Below are 20,144 nucleotides of genomic sequence, written 5' to 3' on the forward strand. Positions count from 1 at the left end.
GTGAAACATCGTAAAGGGAAGGATGCTTTTGGAGGATATGACCAGCAGGAAAGCATGTAAGGATAAATAGTGTGTTGGACCACGTGTGCAGCTCTTACTAAGGTTGACGAGAGTTGCTCTAATCTGTAAGCTTAGTATTAGCCCTAGTGAGAACTCTGCTCCCCTGTAGAGTGGCAGCCTGCAAGGTGGATTTGGGCCTTTTCCAGCACGAGCTGAAGGATGTATGTACACTTCTGATTTCAGTGGTTGCAGGATGGGACCTGTTTGTTGACTGTAGTCTCTTTCTGGCATAGTACTTGATGATCTGTCCGCTTGTACTCAAGTAAATGGCTGGCTCAGCTGATCCTGGTGTTACGGAAGGACACTAGGCTGTAAGCAGTGGCCCGAGTGGGTTTACAGAGTGCTTGGAAGTTTATGTTACTGCTCAGATGTACACCCAATGGAGAATGTAGTTCATGCTCAAGCGATAAGATGAGGCATTTTGTGTTTCCAAAATTAATTGGACTCTTCATGAGGAGAGGCAACGACAGGAGTGTTCTAGTGTGTGCCTGAAGACCAACTTGGCTGTACATCCTTCAAGCTTTTCCTTCCTGTGAGCTGAAGAGCTTTGATGTTCAGCTGAATCAGTCCTTTTAACCTTAGTGGTGCTGCTTGCTTGCTTCTGCTGACTTGCTTAAGCTAACTCTTACTTTAGGGCATGGCCGCTTAGTGAAATATCTGAAGTTGCCTAGTCCTTCACATAAGGTCCCCTTGATTCTCCTCTCCTATTTTTTGTTTGTGGTGGGGGGTGTGCATTCCATTCTAATTTGTTTTTTTGGGTAACACCTTGCTGATTTTGCTATTCAGGCTTAGTCCTGTGTAGGGTTATTTGGAACTTCTCAGGTACTCTCGATTCCCGTCTTGACCTTCATGTATTTGTTTTTGAATGTGTCGCACTGCACAGCCTTAGTTTTAATCTTTCTTTGAATGGTTGTCTCCCGTTTTGTGTAGCTGATGTTTGGACAGGCCTGATGGAGACCAGGCCGTCATGACTGCAGTTTGGGCTTCTGTTTGCCTGAGGAGTCACTCCTCTACCCAGCAGAGCAGTTCTCAGATCCCAGGCTCTGCAACAGTCTGAATACTGCACAGGCCTAAACTGCCATCCTCGGGCAGTCTTGGCAGGCTATGTGCAAACTGCCGCAGGATGCTAGCAGAAGGGTGGGCAGACTGGAAAAAAAAAATCAGTGGAAGTTGCAAGCCATTTTGAAGAATTGGGATTTTTAGAAAAATGCACGTTTGGAAAGTTTCTGAACATCTCAGTTGTTAACACTGCCTTCTCAGGCTTTGTGAGAACTCAAAAGAAAGATGTTATATGCTTCACTCTAAATTTTTATGTCAGTGTATAGTGATTTGCAGTCTAAATATATTCTGTTGAATATCCTTTCATATAGTTCATATCCCGGAAACTAGAATAGTAAACTATATATAGTCTCTGACATTACAAAACCGGCTTGTTTTCACCTTCTCCCATGGCTGATTTGAGATAGTAGAGGCTAGCAGGTCCTCCTACTGCTGTCTTCTGTACTTGTGGCTCACTTTTCACTCTCTCATCTGTGTCCTCATTTTTGGTGGTCAGGTTTGAGCTTTCTGGCTCATCCAACTTATTTATGCATGCCTGCAGCTTCAGGTGTGTATGCCCTGAACGCTTGCTTCCAGAGACCTGATTCTTTCCAGCACTGTCACTGCACACTCACTGGTATTGCGTGGGGCTGAGCAGAATTAAAAAGAAATGTGCTTTTTCTACAAACAGCTTTGTTCTGGGTATTTTCTTGGTTTCCTGTTCCTCATTTCAGCTGATATCCCCTAGAAGCCCAGTGTGAGCAGCTTCAGGGTCCTGGTTAATTCTCAGCACCCTTTTAGAAGTTGACACAGCTTGAATTGCATCTTCCTTGACATCTCTTGCTATAAAAAAGAAAATAGTTTGCTACAAATTTGGTGTTTGACTGACGTTCTTTCTGGTTTTGTGTTATACAGAATTATCGGTTTTAGGGCCAGAAAACATGGGCACAAGTCATCACATAGCTGACTGGGTCATCCTGCTCTGGGAGGCCATTCTTACCATGGCTATTGGTGATCATTTATTGTGGTGAGCCTGGTAGAAAGCTGCCAGTCATTGCTGTGGGGCATTGCACGTTTTTCACTGCACTTTTCATTGGGTTATGGTCAGTGCAGGTTTTCATAAGATCCACTCTTCACTGGATTCAGTTTGGAGAAGCTTTTGAAAAATTTTCCTGTCCCTCCTCTTGTGGCTGAACAACAGCCAGGGAGCTCTGTATTTTGCCATTTTCATGGACTGTATATGGAGAGACTTTTGCCAGGTGTAACTCACTTGTCTCTCTGCAGAATGTTACTGAAGTCTTTCCCAGCATTTTAACTACTCTCCTGATTTCTCACACTGAGAGGAAGTTGATGTACTGTTGCTAGATGTGTGACTGGCACTGTCCTACTACCCTTTAGTGACAAATGAAGTCCAAACCACTTGGATCTTGGATCTTTTATCAACACCATTATTTTCTTGCTTTCCTCAGAGTGAGTTTTGCTTTATGGTGCCAGGACTAGGTGCTGGTTGTTGCGAGTTTTGTTTTTTTTGTTGTTGTTGTACATTGGTTTGTGTTTTGGGTTTTTTTAGCCTAGTGCTGGTAATTGATGTATATGGGTTTACCTCAGCTGTCTCTGCAATGCATCTGGAGACTTATTTGTTGCTGATCAATAGCAGAATTGCAAAATCAGTGGTTTAGTAGTTTTAAATCAGGAGCTTTTTACGGGTGTGGAGAACTTTTGATGGGGTTGCTTAAAATTAATACTCTGGAATCTGCTGGCTGTTGATTTGAGGTAGCACAGTGGTTCAGAAGCGAAACCTCCTGAGTTCTGATAGAAACCTTGCAGAGAAGCACTAGGGGGTACTTAGTGTTCTGAGAGTGGAAATGGCTGCACTAAACGTGTTCTGGATTTCTTTTTTTACTAGATATTTGTACTGAGATACCAATTTCAGATGGAAAAATGGATCACTGTGCTTAGTCACTGGGGCCATAAATCAAGGCTTCTAAAATTCACAGCCAACTGTTCTTAACTATCTGCTTTAGAGAGATAAACTTAAAAAAAATGCCTTATCATTCCTTGCTCTGGAAAGCTTGACACCTGTTGTTAGCTGCGTTCTGCAATTCCACTAGCGTGCAGTGTAATTTTCTTTTAGACAAACTTTTTGGTATATTGTGGTTTTATTTTATTTTTTTCCTGGTATCTTTCTTCCAACTTGAGGAACACCAGTTGTTTTTTGTGAGACATTTGAAACAGTCGACTAAAGGAGCACAAGTGGCTTCTCTGTGAGTATTTGACTGAGAAGAATTTGCAAAACCACCGGCTATTTTACACAAGCTCTTTTGCACTGAATCTTTTTCAAAGCAGAGTTTATGTTGACGCTAAGCCTGAACTGATGAAGTTATTCCTGTGTTTGGGAATGACATCAAACTAAATGTCAGAGATTTAAATCAGCAGGTGAATATAGCACATAACAGACTTCATGACAGGACAGATGACTATTTACTTGATCTAGAATTTCCTTAACATGCTGTTCTGGTTATTAGTGGGGGATAGCAATGTCAAGGAGTGTTCTTACTTAAATAAATTAAAAATCCCCCAATTGCTAGGTTCTTGTAAAGACTGTTATTAGCAAGGAACACTGAGCACATTGTACCACAACAGCAACTGTCAGATAGAAATGTAAAGGAGAGAAAAGAAAATCAATAACAGGCCTGAAATGATGGCACTAACTGCTTGTGCAGTTATTTGGAAGAGGTTTCCAGGAGTGTGTGTTGTGAGGCACGTTCAAGTCCAGTGAAATGGATCGTGACTGGCTAGAGGCTGCCCCTCGCGTGGCTGCCCGTGAAACATCCCTTACCTTTATTCTGTCAGTCTGATGTGATTTGAGGAGCTTGTGTGTTTTGCCTTTCAAACACTTAAACCAATGTACTGTGAAATTGTGCTCGAGGTGATCGTACTTACGCCAGTAACTGGGAAGGGCAGAAGGGTGGGTAGCAGGGGGAGCAGTGTTACTGCCTTTGAACTTTGGCAGAACAAATTAAAAGAGTTGAATGTATTCTTACAGCAATTGTCCCTTGTGGTATGGAGAAAGGTGAAGTTGGAAACAATGATTATAAATTATCAAGTTAGTACAGTTCTGTGTGCACATTTCTATGGTAATTTTTCAAACTTCAAGCTGAAAAGATCTTTCAAAGTAGGAAGAGAACAGAAGAAAATAAAAGCACAGTGCATTCTGGTGGTTTTCATCTTCTCAGACAAAAGCATGTTGCTGGCAAAGCTGAGGCTTTTCTGAGGAATTTGATTTGAAGCCAGTCAATTTTCAAATCACCAAGAATGATTGTGCTGATTTCAGTGTATTTTAGAATGAACTCAGGATTATGTAAGTTTTGTTTTTTGAAAAGTAGAAATAACCCTTTCTTATGCAACGGATCTGTTCCTTGTGTATACTGAGAGGCCTATTACATCACTTCAGTGACAAGAATTTGCTTTTACTGATTTTATTCTTATTGGCATTACTGCACAGCCGAGGCTACTCTTGTACATTATGGCGGATCCCTGCTGACTTGCGATTACTTGTACCTGAGCAAACTGCTGTAGACACAAGAGCTTTTGGCAGCTGTGAAAAGATCCTCTACTGAGCTCCTAGTAGTAGTGGAAAGCATCATCTAAGTGAGAGGCTTCTTGACTCCGAAGGCAGCTTTTGTGGCTGACCGTTAAAATCATCAGACTTTATGAGAACTAACTGCATTAACTATAAAGTCACTGAAATTCAGAGAAAGTAGAACAAGCAAATGCCTTTTCCATTCAGTTTCTAGAGGAGAGCTCTTTGTTAGAGAGTGTGGGGGAGCGGAAGGGTGAATCCTTACCACCACACCAGGGAAGCATTACTGATTACCGCTTTTCTGGTCTAAGTTGGTAAAATAGTTTAGTAGCTGCTTGGTGTGTTGGCTGGGGGCTTTTTGGGTGTTGTTGGGTTTTTTTGGGTGGCTGGTTTGTCTCTCTGGGGTTTTCTTTTGTCTTTTGTTTTAACAAAAAGTTTGAAAGAATGAAAATTAGAAATAGATGCCTTCTTAATGTAGTGGGTAACAGACTTGGTGAGAATAAGCTCTGGGGTCAAGTGGAGGAATGTGGATGGGCAACAGTTGTGCTCTTGGCCTCCTGAAAGGCAGAGTAACCTGGAGGAAGGACTTAAAGATTTTTGTTAAGCCATGTGAGCAAATGATAAACAGTGTTATCTAGAAATCTCATCACTTTGATGTAAATAAATGTCATAATTGATCTGTTCAGCTATCTACTGTCAGCTGCTTGACAGAGATGCATTACAATACTGCACGTGATCTCGGGTTCTCATTAAGCTGTCCTTAGCTGTGCCACTGCCCAGCAGTGTTATCCTTAGCTTGAGTAGTTTGAAAAAGAATGAAATGAAGTGGGGGAAGAAGCCAGAACTTGCAAGAGATTAGTTCATAATCTACTGTGGTAACAGTTTCCTGTCATTAAATGTATAGGAAAAAAACCCCAACAGATAGTGATTAAGATTTGGTTGATCTGTTACTACAGTCATGTTACGCTATTGTGAGCTAGGCAGGATTGAAATGTCTCATGCCAGGGCAGACTAATAATGTTTTATAGACTCTTATTGTGCTGGAGGATTCCAACCCACAGCTGACATGAGTGATGTGTTAAACTTTGGGTTCTTGGCCTTCTAAAGCAGGTATGGGCCTGTTCCCAGTGTGGTCTGATCTCTTCTCAGCAGGCAACCCAGGTATTAGACTAAATAAACTTCTCTGGACTGTGTGACATCTTGCCCTTGGAAGTTATTCTTCTAAATTAGGGCCAATGCCCATTTTGGTACTTGTCATTTGTCATGAGAATTGTTACTCTGTGGACAAGATTTATTGCATTTCCTGTGTCTAGCAGACATGGTGTTCGTGAGAAATTATTCACTGGTGTAGGGCTTAATTTTTGAAAAGTTTAGTTACCCTATAGAACTTCAGTTACCTTTTCATTTGCGAGGGGGAAACTAAGATGTGTATGTTAATGAGCTGCAGCAGCTAGACATAGACTAAGTAGATTTTCAGTGTAACTTGAAAAAGTTGACAGCTGGTTTCTAATTATGCGAATATATATTTATTAGTATTTTTTGCTTGAGTAGTGTTTAGCAGATGTAGTCAGATTGTTTTGAACTTACCTGCTGGTTTTTTTTGTTTGTTTTGTTTTTAGTTTCTTTATAAGCTCCTGACCTGTTATCACGTTAAGTTCTTCATTTCCTTAGAACTCTGTCACATTGCAACCACTTGAAACTTCTTGCAAAGCCCCCAAGTTCTCTAGTAATATTTGGCTTTGTTTAGGCCATATTAAAAGGTAGTTTTTTTCATTTACTTACATATTTTCAGTCCTCTCCGGTTTTACTGTGTTGTTGGAAGCAATGCAATAACCTAATGAGATGATCTGTTTGAGCAGCTGGTTTTAACCTCTGTGACATTTCTTGTTTGGGCTGTAAGCCTCTGCTGTCACTTTAGTACATGCTGTAGTTTTTGTTGTGTTTTTTTTTCTTTCTCTTGCCTTTCTGTTCATGCCGTCTTTGTGTGTTTTCCTTCCTTTAGATTGGAGCTAGCAAGGAGGGATCATAAGTGAACTGCTCTATCATTGATTCTTTGTTTTGAATGTGAATTTTTCCCTTGTTTTCTAACATCTCTTTCACAACTGGGAGAGTGTGTGTCAAGTTGAAGCCAAAGAGGAATAAACTTTCATTTCCTCCTTGAGAACAGAAGTATCTTTGGCATTATCACTTGTAGGCCACTTGCAGTTCTGGTTCTTCAGCGTCTGTGTTCATTTTCTCTGGCACTTCTGAGATACTTTATACCTTGGAGGTATTTTTGAGGTGTTTCAGAAGTTTAAGTTCAGCTTTTAATGAAATGAAGGCAGTTGCCTACACACTCCTGATCACAGTGTTCATTTTTTGTTACCTGGAAGAAACAGGCAGGAATCCACAGGAGACCAGTTTTCATCAGAAACTTTATTTATGACGGAGTCTTGTGGATCACCAGTTTGTTCTGCCAGTGATGACACAGGGTAGCTTAGCATAGGTCTACAGAGGTCCTGCAAGATTTACTGGTGTTCATTGCTCATACAACACTTCAAGGTCCTTATTTGTCATTTGAGGGATGCTGAAGATGAAGCAACATGTGTTGCAGTATGTAAGTGCAAAATGTTGTTATAAGCAATAGCTCCTCACAAAGAGAAAGTGAGTTTAATAGCCTGTTACACTTGTTACAGTAACTGTACTTTTAAAATAATGAGTAAGGATGGGTATACTATGATCTGTAGCATGGGGTGAGGCAATTTGGGATTCTTTTATTTTTTTGGTAAGTATTGAAAGACTTGAGACTGTCCATGGAACTGAATGCGCTCTTCGTTCTGCTCAAGCAAGGTGTAAACGTTGGGCACTAGACCAATGTTCTGAACAGAAGTTGCTTTCTGTTATAATTAACAGCAAAAGAAATAAAAGATAATTTTTTTGCCAGTATTTGAGCATGTTATCATCCTGAAGACAAAACAATTGGATCCACTGGAGCCATTTTTCCTCTTATGTGGTTGCCAGCAGTTCTCAAAAGCAGAGACAGGGAAGAAGGAAATTAAAAGAAGAAAGAAAAGAAAAGCTGACCTTAACTTTGAGAGGTTTTTTTTAAACTTTTCACTGTGGGCCAAATAGGGTTCTCTTTCTTCTCTGTCCTTCCTCCCAACTGTAAATTCGCAGTTGCTTATGGATGCACAGTATGACGTAAGTAGTGTTAGAGGTCGAACAGTGTATGTGAGTAGGAGGCAGTTGTGACTGTAGCTCCCCTATATGTACCTTAGACAATACTAGCAAGGAATATTTACTGCATGTAGCAGGAATTCTCCATAATGCGTTGTCTTACACATCTCACCGTGTGAGTAGGTATTAGGGGGTGAAATGTGTTCTGTATAGCTGGAATACACAGTGCATGTTGTTGAATCCAGAGGACAAAGAGATGGTATGTGCCCCTTCAGTTGCAGTCAAGCAAATGTGCTTATGTAAACTAATTCAAATTCAGAGATTTTTTTTTTGTAGTCCCTTTTTTGTTTTATCCAGCATTACCATTAAAGTCCATTGTATGTGAGGAGGAACAAATAATCAGTTATATGAATAGTAACACTAGTAAATAACAATGGAGCAGCATTGCTCTTAAGTGTTGAGTAACTAAGAAGGTGGTTCAAGACTTCAAAAGGCTCCCATTTGCCCACAAACACACACAGAGGCCAGTTGTGCACTTTGATTGTACTTGCATTGTTTCACGACCGCGCATTCTGTGCCTGTAATAGCACACTAGTGGTGTCCACAACTGCGGATGACTTTCTGTGGCTAGGTTTCCTTAGTGAAATATTTGCTGCAAGTTGTCTGACTTCAAATATAACAACCCGATGACTCTACCTTTTTCTTTTGGTCCCTAGGAGGACAACATTCAGCTGGCGCTCCTAATTTAGTAAAAATGTTGGCTGTTTTGATTATTTGTCATGGTTGTATGCTTGAAAGAATTAATTGCTTAAAGGCATTTGGCTGACAACTCTGATTCTTTAAATGCAGTAGTAGAGTTGAAAAGCTTTTATTGTCAGTGTTGTATACTTTCAAGATAGAGCTGTATATTTTACTGCATTGAATGCTTGATTATCTGATTAAGGCAGCAAGGATCTCCCCATTGCTTTCTCCCCCCTGCTCCACATACATGCAGCTCCGAAAAGGGGCCTGGGAGAAGGAGACACCATGTCTGGTACAGGACAAACTGCTTTATCTCTTGATGCTGCAGTTTGTCCTCTGTGGGTGAGGACTGGCTCTCATTCTGTGCTCTGTTGTAAGGATACATTCATTAATGTTTCTGAAGTGTTCAGAACTGTGGCAGTGGCGCTATGCAAGTACGAAGTGACTATCTGTTCTTTAGTGACTGACTGTAATTTTTGTGGTAGACAGTCTGTGATTCAGAAGTGAAAGGAAGTCAGTAACAAATCCTTTCAATAAGACTTATGATTTAATAATGTTGTTGCTAATGGTTGGACTACTTCTGCTGTGCCTTTGTGAAGATTTTTCTTTTACTTAGTTCACTTTCATAGCCTGGAAGAAAGATTTAATTTTAGAAATTTCAGTTGACAGAGACGTGCTGGTGCTAGATACGTATTTCAGATCCTTGTCATTGTACTCTATTTTTAAATTCAAGCGCCAGCCAACCTAAAGAGCACACACTCTGTGTGTGCTGGGTGTTCTACATCTGTACTACAAAGCTGAATTCTTCCAAGCCTTAGCACAAGGCCACCAAATTACTTTTATATTCTTCCTTTTAATGAAGAGAAATGCTCTAGTAAGTTCATTCCATTATCACAGAACTAAAACTGGTCATAAAAACAATCCTCCCTTCAGAGGTCTGCTGAGGCATTGGCAATCGTTAAGATGCTTGCTTATCAACAGCCACTTGAGAGAGAATTTTAAATGGTTTTGTGACGTCAAGGAGGCCCAAGAAAATATAGTCTGGTGCCAAACTGCCTCCATCATTGTAAATGTGCAGTAAGAAATAGATAACACAGAAATAAATCTTTTGCACAGTAGCTATCTCATGATACGCTCTAGTGACTCCAGTAAGTGAGGTTGTCTGGTATAGGAATAGCTAAAGAAGGTGAATTTTCAGACCCTCATTTTCTAATTTATGATTAATGAAAAGCCAGCCTAATCTATCCGATACCCTGCTGTCTGGACAGAATGTCTGCGGGTAGTTTGGACCTTGCAGAGGGAAATGCCCTGACAAAGTTACAGCCTCCAAAAGTGAACAATTTAAGTATGGTGGACAAAAAACTGAATCTCTTGCATGAAAAGATGGACAAACTGTTGCATTTCCAAGAAGATATGACAGGCAAACTGCAGCAAGTTAACAAAGGCATTGATGATGTAGAAAAAGGCATTAACAAGCTAACAGTATCCCGAGCAGCCACTGATGAGACAGATGCAATGAAAAAAGGCCTGAAGGTTTCGGATGGTACTCACCAGACTGACGTCCAGAGCATATGCTCAGAAGTGCTGAAATTGATGAAAGCTGCCCAACTAGATGACTCGAAGCATAAGGAGAGGCTGGCAAAGATAGAGAAAAGGGTTGATACACTGGATAAAGTCATTACATTTGTGGGAGAAGTATTAAAAAATTCTAAAGTAGTGGATTTTATTCTTAAAGGCATTGTGCCCTGGAACAAGGGGAGTCTGCTGGAAATCCTTGTTGAGGTTGGTTTTGTTTTACTATTCTTCATGTTTTTCTTTATGATGTAGCAGGGCTTTTGGCTCTCCTGCCGATACCTTGCATGACGTATAGTTCAGGTTTTGCTTTCAGTGTTAGTGTTAGAGGTTATTGCTGTGACCTTTGAATTGCAAGGCTCTTAAGGCAGAGACCAAGGCGTAGACACATGCCTTGCAGTCTTAGGTCTGAGGTTCTCAAAGTGTGCCAGGCAATCTTGTAACAAGTGTGAAGAGTAAATGGTTACTGTAAAGGAAAATTTAGCTTCACCAGGGCTCAAAGATAAGCAGTGTCATTCAAATTAGGGATTGAATTGAGCCCCAGTGAAAAGTATGAGTAACATACTAGAAGCATTTTTTTGTTGGAAGAAGCTTCTGTTTTCTTGATCACAAATTCTGAACACAGTGCCAGTTACTAGAACCTGTGCTGGTTTACGGCTTTATTAGTGAGTGGATTTATATGTCCTTAGACATATAAATTGTCTTTAGCTACATTATCATGATGAAACTGATTTTATCAACTCCATTGACACTGTTCACTCCTTAAATCAAATAGCTGTGTTGGCAAGTTCTTAGACATCAATTGCTAAGCATTTCTTAATTATGAGGACAGGGTAGGAGGAGCAGGCAAGACTGGTATGTAGTTGATAAGGTGTTCTGGAATTGATTAACCTTGTTTATGAAAGTTACAGGCATCTGGAATTCGTTTTAGCTAATGGGAGTTTTCAGTTTTCACTGTACCATGCAGTGGCGATGAAGGGAGGGAGAAACTGCAAGAGTTGGAATGTGTTTATTCATTCCAAGAATCTCCGTGTATGTAAGAGGTGTGCTTACAGTACGGAGAACAACTAAGCTCAAATGCAAATGTCAATTTGTATCTTAATCCAAATGTTTTTCACCAAAGCTGCAAAATGTTTTGGTGGAAGGTACACCTAAACTTTTGCAAGAACAGGGCAGTGCTAGATGGTAACATTCCTTTTCAGGCTTTCTGAATGCTTTCCAGGTCTACTTTTTTAAGTGCCAGAGGCTGACAAATGAGGTAGATTGTTAAGGGACAGAAGAACTTGTAAGGACTTTCTGTTAGCATTGAGTACAATAAATTGTACGCTGGGTATCAGTCTTTAATTCTGGATAGAGATGAAGCTTGTACTTGCTTGTAGTTACAATTTCAGTTCTGCAGATCTTTTGAGAAATGGAAGATTTTGATATATTTTCATTAAAACTGCATTGTTACAAGTTACTGCCTGTAGTCCCTGAAAAATGCTTGGAGATGGATACAGTCCTTGCACCTTGAACTGAACTGACAGTGCACAGTATGGCAATGGCCAGGTGAAGATGGGTATAAAGATGATAAACTGCTTTCATTTCCACATCATCAGTTTCTAAGTGAAAAGGGCAGTGAAGAGGGATATAAGAGAGGGATACTGGAGGAGTGCTTCATATGGACTTGTAGCATACTGTTGTGATTTGTTGTCAGCTAGCGGCTCTGCACTGCCTCCTCATCGCTGTTTGTAAAAGAGAAGTTTCAGGGAGGCCAGAACTTCATCTGAGGTTTATGTGTAAGCAGATGGGGACTGAGAGGTGAAATGACCTGCCCTTGGGGACCTGGTGGGCTGGGCTGAGGTGGAGGTCTGTGTCCCAGGCCTGAACTGCTGCCTTGGTGGTAGAACAGGCAACATGGGAGAGTTGGGCAATCGGGGAATTTTACAGCTAACTCCAGTGATATGACTGTCGTTGTTCTCCTGTTTTGCTTCTGGTAGCAAACATTTTTTGAAATTGGAGCATAAGGTCGGTTGTAAGACCTTAAGATATATTTGATCACAGGCTGCTGAATGATATTTGAATTAGGCTTAAATTAGTGACGTAGCATATGTATGTGACATAGCTGGGGTAACATGGAGAAAAGCATGGATGAATTTAAAAATAAATTAGCTTGTGCTGAGCCATGTGCTAACTTTGGTCTAGTTTTTGCTGCCTGTCTTGTGACAGCACGTGTAGGCATGTCCAAAGAGCTCCATGGTTGGACGGAGGTTGCACACAGAATGAATTTGCTACCTGCTTGTTTCTGTTTTCCAGCCTTTGCTGTTTCATAACAGCATGCTGCTTATCACAGAACTGGCTTGGTGCTGGGTTACTCAGTACGGGAGTGGGAGTAGGGAGGTCATATTTTCATTTCTATGTGAAGCTGTTTGTTGATGGTATGAAAAAAATGGGAATCCTGATAGAAGAAGTTTTGTGGGGTTGGAGTCAAATTAATAAAAGACTATGAATTGAACTTCATAGGATCCAAACCTCTCACTTCCTACTTACAAAACAAACAAGTGGAAAATCCTGCCAGCATAAACTGTCACTTATCCAAGGCTTTCTTTGCACGTAGGATTTTGCAGGAAAAATGTTCCCCCTGGTCATTGTTGCAGGTTTGCTTAGATCTATAATAAAAATGGTAATGATTTTTTTACTACTTTTACTCTTTGGGTGCTTTGTTTGTCAGGAAAGGGAGGTGGAGGGAGCTCTGTGGAATCTGTATGGTTGGAGCATGAAACTCTTAACTGCTTTTTCTAATGGGTGAAGAGACTGATTTGCAACTATCTTGTCGTCTGAGTTATCTGCAGAGATATTTTAAATCTTGCTTATTTGCTTGTACAAATAAGAGTAGGAAGCTGCTTGTCACTAGATTTTAACTATGTGCCAACCAAGAAATAAGTTATGTCTTTTTTAATTTTGTCTAATGCTTTTTGTTAAATATTAGTTATTTAGTTTTAATTTTATTTCACACGTGTTGCTCTGTAAAGTGTTTATGGTACTATTGCAAAATATCCCTCCTCTGTGCTTTCTTAATTGCTTAAAAATAAACCTCTGCTTCTAAAAGACCATAAATCTGGTCTTAACCGTACCAAAGGTGACACATATAATGTCAAGTACATACACAATAGTTACCATAAAGCTAGCGGCTGTTTTTTGGTATTGCCTCTATCATAGCTCAAATCATGAGTCTTACTATTTACATGCCTTGAGACAAATATATTATCATTAGAGATGTTGCTTATCTTTTGATCATCAGCCAAAAAGTAGCAGAAATGTGTCATTTCTTTTTCTAATCTCTCTTATGTTTCACATGTTGTGCTTTTTAATCAATATGCCTGTCTGCAGAAGTGGGGAGTTGATTGGAAGAAAGGAGTAAAGACAACAGGAACTAAAAATTTAGAACGGGGTGTTAGTGTATTTTATAGAGTCTCAATACCTACATAGTTGGAGGAACCTAGTGGGAAATAAACACTCTTGACCATAACTGGTGGTTTTTCTTTTTTTCTTTTTTTTCTTTTTTTTTTTGTGTGTGTGTGTTCCCCTGTCATTTTTAGGCTAAAGATAAACCCGAGGAGAGTGGTGCAAAACCTAAGCATGTGCTTAGTAACAGAGGAACCCAAACTGAAAGCAAGAAGCCTCTGGAAGGTATGTATCACTCTGGGCACACTACAAGATTTGACTCTAGAATGTGCAGCAGACAAGCTGGAAATTAATAGCCTGCTATTTCCCACTACCTGAATTACCCAAATGTAACTGAGTAACTTTGTCCGCTAGTACTGGGAAAACAGTTATTCTCACTCCTCTGCAAGATGACCTGTCTCCCAGATCAAACCCCACAACTATGTACGATCAAGAAACTAAACGCATCGCCTTTGGCTGCAGGGTTTGTGGTTTTTTTTTTGTCTTGGAATTCCAGTGAGCTGAATTAAGGGAGCACTACTTGTTCGGAGAAACCACAAAGGGAGTGGCAGTATCATGTAGCAAGCATAATAGATTCTTTTCCCTTAACGCATCTGAACCAGCCCTGCTTCCTCTCCTCTTAAGGGACGTGTTGACATTGGTCATATCTTCTTTGGATCAGCAAGTTTCATTGCCATGTCAGGGCTAGATTCCTATTTAGGATGTATCTGTCAGGGCATTGCCCTGTTGCATCTGTTGTTAATGTCTGTGGAGTTGCAACAGGGGTGAATGTGATGTTGAGCAGGGCTCTGTCATGCTGTTGTCTTCACAAATTGTCAGTGAATCCTTCACGTCATGGATAATCCCCTTTTTAGCTTCATCATTCAGGAAGTGGCAAAACTGACTCAAAAGCTACACGGAGTTGTGAATGAGCCAGGGACCCGTGCATGCTGAATTGTCGAAGAAGTTACACTAGAAATTTTCAGTGTTAATATTTACAACGGTTGTCATGAGATGGTGCTGAAGAACCTTCTTGTCCTTTTGTGGAAAACGCAAGAGGCACTCGCATGTCTCAAGCTCCAGCATCTTCTGGAGTCTTGTTTAGTGCGTCTCTGTCCTTCTTATTAGGTAGAGGGTATATCAGGTTCAGGAGGGTCTTGAATGGGACTGCAGTGCCTCAACTACCCGTTATATTTGCCCACGGAGTGATTTTGGATTTGAGATGCAGTGAGCTTGAGCCTTGCAGGTTTTTTTTTGTTTGCTTTATGGAAATCCAAGTTCAATCTGCAACACTTCTGGGAAGCCAGCAGAGTAAAGCTCTGATTAAGCCGTGAGCTTTAGTAATGGTTGTCTCAAGCCTGCTGGTGTAAGAATTTGAAGCCTTTTGGGGCGTTTCTTGCTGCCTTTTCAGATGTAGGTAACTGTGTAGGTTATTTTGAATGGTGGGTTAGTTTATTCCCTCTCTGTTTTGCTGTCACTTTTGTTAAGGCTAATTTATTAATGGTTTCTTTTATTCAGAGACCAGAAGTGGAAAAAAGCTGGATGAAAACAAGGGAGCATGTGAGAAGGTGAAAGCTTCTAGTGCTGTAGCCCGCAAAGTTGACTCCAAACTCCAGGATAAAGAGAGGGCAGCACAGCACCAAGTAGTAGAAGGTGCTGGCGAAACACACATCTCCAAGGGCTGTCAACAACAAAAGGACATTGGCGTCAAAGCTTTGAATCAACACAACGGTCTTCCCTTTGTAAATCAAGATCACGTAGGCACCCAAAATGTTCTTGCTAAAGCACACGATATGGACAGAGCCCCAGGGCTAGATGAGTGCCACATGCAGCCCGTTCATCAGAAACTCGGAGAGAATGAAAACAAACCTCCATCATCAAGTGCGGAATCCCGGGAAGCTGTGCCCTCCACATCCCGGGCTATATCTGACACAGGGTGTGAAGTGACACATACCAGGTAATGGCCTTGTTGGTAGCTTTCTGTGTGATCTGAAACCATTTTGTGTGTTAGAAGGACAAAAAGGAAAGCCAGGACCTTAAAGGAAGCAACTCCTGCCAAAGCATGATCCAGGGGAAAACCAGCCATGCCAGAACAGGAGTGGTGAGGCCTTACAGATGATTAAGGCAAAAATCCTCAAAGCAGCAAGGGCCCTGGGTATACTTCAGTGAAGCCAAGGAGTCAGAGGGCTGGATGTATGGGAGATCTTTGATATGATTGGGGCTTCTCTGTATTAGAGATAGAAGGGTCACTACTCCAGTATAGCTCGAGCAGTTGAATGTTTACAAACCACTCCTTTTCAACTACTCTGTTTCTGTAACTATGAGGATGAAAGGAACTTGAGATATTTACAAGTGTGTGACAAAACCAAGCAACTTGTTTCATTTGCTGTCCCTGGTATTTTTGTGGGATTTTTTTTTTCTTTTTAATGCTTTGATCACATAAAGCTATGACCAGATTACTAGTATCTATTAGTCAAATATTCTCCTCATATAGGTGTTTGTAATATATCTTTCATAATCTATTTCCTTTTGAATTATTTATTTAGGATTTGATTTTAATTCCATTCATTTAAAGAATACCACACAACAAAACCCAATGAAAACTTGCAACCAAAACCCTCTGTGAACTAAACCCCAAGAAGTGGAAATTCTGTGGCAGATATTAACTGCCATGCCTTCTCTGTTTGGGCTGGTGGATATGAAATTGCTTAGAGATGTATATATGTATGGGTGATAGACACACTCGCACATACATACACGCGTGCGTGCACACACACACACACACACACAAAGAGTAAGTTACTTTGTGTATGGAATTTCCTCATTGTTTGTGTGTATAAATCCGTGTCTGAAGCCCAGACAAGAACATGATGCTACTTTTGTGTATGTGTACTTTAATTTAAAAACTCTAAATTTGTGGTGGTACTTGTGAATATAGGTTGGACACTTTGTGTACAGTTTATAGACATTGCTACCTCTAGACTGTTTGCTGTAATAACACTAAAACCAGAGGGACCTCCGTGTGGGTTTTAGGCTCGAGCTGGTGAGCTGAGGCACCGAGCTTCAGCGGCTGGAGCGGGTCGGTCCCAGCTGCCCGTCTGAGCGCTGTCTGTGCTCTGAGGGTGGCTCAAGGTGTTTGTGAAGCAGTGGAGGAGCAGTTGGTGTTACCCCTTGGAAGTCAGTGCTGGTCAATCATGAGGTGCCAGACAGTGAACTCAGAGATAGGCAGCAGCTTCTGAAGCAGCTGTTTGGTTGGGACAAGGGGGAGTGTCTAATCCCCAGAGACTTTGGTTTGGGAAGGAGGGAGGTCAACACATAACTGTAAGGCAGAACCTAGAGTAAACCCCAGGGGACCTGCAGCCTTCCTGCACTGGGTACCTGTTCTGCTTTTGTGTGTGAAGTCACACAAGGATGGTAAATACCTCCCTAAAATGAACGCAACTTTTACTGAAGCCTGTAAGCCCACGCTGAAGTGTCAAAAGAACATTGTGTTCCTCTGCTTGGAGAAATGCCCAAGAGTTCTGCTGAGTTGAGGCTTGTCTAGATAGCAGTGGAAGTGTTTGCTCAGAGCCGTGTTCAGCTGCTCTGATAGCTCACTCCCATGCAGTGTAGATTCATGGCACAAGACAAAGGTGTGAAAGGTGCTGAAAATGAGAAACTTCAGACTGTTGTTATGCAGAAGCAGAAACATTTTCTTTTATACCATCTTCTGTAATAAGGTTGTTCCACTGAAAGAGGCACTAACTTTTGTGAAAATGACATACATTCTCCTAAACGTCAGAAATTTTCTTAACTTGCTCTTGTATAAAATCTGCTTTACAACTTCATGTTTCACTTCAGTGTCACTAACATCAGACTATGTAATCATGACAGTTGGAACAGTGACACTTGACTCAAGTCATCACACAGTTGTCTTTCATAGATTTCAGGAGTATGGAGAATTGATTTTAACCTGTATTCTTTTTAGGCAACACAAGAGGAAAAAAGTTAGTAAACTTTCCAGTAGTTAGAGTGCCAAGGAAAATAGTACTGATGGAGTGAGAGTTGATGGAAGTTAAGTTTTTAACAGAAAGCTGTGGGAAGAGTGATATCCCATCAGAAGACACAAACACAGATGTTTGAGTATGCAAGTCAGCCATCTGGAAGAGGACTAGGATGGATGCAAGCCTTTGCATTTCTAGAGCCGTATGAGCAGTCTGCCATTTGACATAATCAGCCTGTAATTTGTGAAGGCAATCACTACCCCCTCTCTGCCTGAATGAGTGAAATTTTTTGCTACCAACTGCAGTAATTGCAAAAAGTGAGTAAGCTTTCACATGTGGGATTAACACTTTGCCGTGTGAGACATTTTATGATCAGCAGAAGGCAGGCATATACACAGATGAGGCCATGGAAAAAACATCAGCATGCTTCTTGGTGCTCTTGCCCTTAGTGCTGTGATTGTTTTCTAAGAGAATTGGTATAGTTAGATTTCTTCAAAGCTGTAGAGGTCTGTAGTTTCAGAAGCTTATATGTTTTTCTTTCCCCACAAAGTTACAAAAGCAAGGCTAGTCATCTGCATAAAATGTCAACTCTTTGCTCTGCAGTATTTCCATCAATGTACATTTGGCTGAAATGAAAGAAAAGATTGAGATGACCATGGAAGGAAACTTAAATGATCACAGAGGTAGAATTCCCAAAGTAAAACCCCCATCTTCCACATCAGCAGAAGCAGGAGTCAAACCGCTGCCTGACAAATTAAAACTTCAACAGAGTTCTAAATGCATCAACACTGAGGCAAAGCAAGAAGTGAAAGGGGACAATAAGCAAAATGAACTTGCACCTCAGGCAGGGAAGAAACAGCCATTGCTAAGCAAGCCCAAACCAGGTAAGAAGGCTGAAGAGAAATCAGAATTAAAATGCAAGTCCATAACATCACAGAGTACCTCTGCAAAGGAGCCTATAGAAGATCTGGGGGTAGAAGTGAAAATCCATCAAGAAACAGCAAAAGCAGAAGAACCCCTGACAGGTTCCAACTCAGAGAGGAAAGAATCTGACTCTGCATCTCCAGAGGGACCCGAAAATGATGCTCATCTGTGTACAGGAATGGCACCAGAGAAGACTAAGGCATTGGAAGCTACTAAAGAGCTTCCCACACAGGATGAAATGATCATCGGTAAGTTGCTCCTGGCTACTCTTGGAAACTTTTGCGTTAAGGATTTTGTGCTATTCATCTGTGCTATATATATAAAAAAAAATAGCTGGAGTGGTGCTGAGCAGATCATCTATATATTAAGTGTGGCAAAATCCTAGGAGAAACTTCGAGATTTTACTAATAACTGTCATTGTTTATCAGTGCTGTGTGTTTGTGCTGATCTTTTCAGCTGCCATGTAATGATCAAAAGATCAAGTGTGTTTTTTCAAACTTCAAGATATTTTTTCAGGAGAATTCTGCTGTTAATTTTTAAAGTAAGATGTTGTTCTTCTAAGGGTGTCCAGTGGGTTTTACTGTGTTTAAAAAAACCCCCATAGTTGAGATTCGGAAGGTGGGATCCTATTCTCAGTTCTGGGCCTTTATTCCTTATCTGCAAAAGAGTCTTAGCAGTAAAAGTCCCTCACTTGAAGTAACAGAGAGATTTTGGATATTTTTGGCACCTCCCTTCTTATGGCTTAGCTGCAAATGCAATGGTTGTTTTACTTGTGTGCCACTCTAAACATAGTGAAGGAATTGCGTGCTTAATGTTATCCAGATAGTTCGGTGCCTGTATGAATTCCAGAAGAGAAAATGATGGTGTAGCAGAGGCACATGAAGCAAAGAGAAAAGATAGGAGAATGGGCAGCGCGCTTTATACCAAAGCTTTGTTTTGAGCATTGCATTAGTGGCTTATCGGCAGCGGTCAGAGGCTGCCTTGTCCGGGTGTTTGTGTTGGCCCCAGTGTCTCTCCCTTAGAGCCACGGAAGCACCGAGGGCACCATCAGCAATGCCTGAGAAACTGGGTTCATATCCCTTCAGGAACAGTGATGCCAAAGGTGGGAGGGAGCACAGAGTGTAGTTTTGTGGAGCTGTGGACACTGGGAGCACAGAAGGCAGTTGAGGCTTCTCATTTCTCTTAGCAAACGCAAGGTGATGTGTGTCCCCTGTGGAATGAAATCGTTGGTGTGAGGCAGGTGAAACTGAGTGCAGTGGTGTGTGCAGAAACATCTCGGTGACCACCTTGTCTCCTCTGTAGATGACAGCCCTTCTCCTCCAGCTCCTTTTGACCATCGCATAGTGAGTGTCAAGCAAACAGAAGTGGCAGCGTGCTACTCGGTGTGTCGTGATGAAGTGCTGGGGGGGTAAGTACCCCTCTCCCTAAGGCTGTACTGCTGTTGGTAGCTAAGGCGTGGAGACTTGCAGTTACCTGGAGTGACAGAGCTGTCTTCTTCAGATGGCTCCAGGGTGTGCGTGAGTGAGACATGTTGGAGCTCACTGCAGCCAGAGTGAGCAGGTTCATCCTGGAGACCTTTGGGGCTCTCACAGTTGCTGGGTTCCTTCTGTCAACCTTCTGTTGATTTTGGGGGGGGGGGGGGGGGGGGGGGGGGGGGGTGCTGG

General features: G+C 41.4%; 1 protein-coding gene across 1 annotated transcript in view; it reads left to right on the forward strand.

Annotated features, from left to right (window-relative positions):
• The first annotated feature begins 9,847 nt into the window (after nt 1-9,847).
• Nucleotides 9,848-20,144, forward strand: part of MYLK3 (myosin light chain kinase 3) — a 17,989-nt gene continuing 7,692 nt past the window's right edge. The window contains exons 1-6 of the mRNA XM_009873550.1: nt 9,848-10,360; nt 13,729-13,819; nt 15,092-15,226; nt 15,326-15,530; nt 18,160-18,728; nt 19,783-19,888. Coding sequence (XP_009871852.1) covers nt 9,848-10,360; nt 13,729-13,819; nt 15,092-15,226; nt 15,326-15,530; nt 18,160-18,728; nt 19,783-19,888 — 1,619 coding nt within the window. The remainder of the gene's footprint in view (nt 10,361-13,728; nt 13,820-15,091; nt 15,227-15,325; nt 15,531-18,159; nt 18,729-19,782; nt 19,889-20,144) is intronic.

The sequence above is a fragment of the Apaloderma vittatum genome, unplaced genomic scaffold (genome assembly GCF_000703405.1).
Source record: "Apaloderma vittatum isolate BGI_N311 unplaced genomic scaffold, ASM70340v1 scaffold24257, whole genome shotgun sequence".
Classification (NCBI taxonomy): Eukaryota; Metazoa; Chordata; class Aves; order Trogoniformes; family Trogonidae; genus Apaloderma; species Apaloderma vittatum.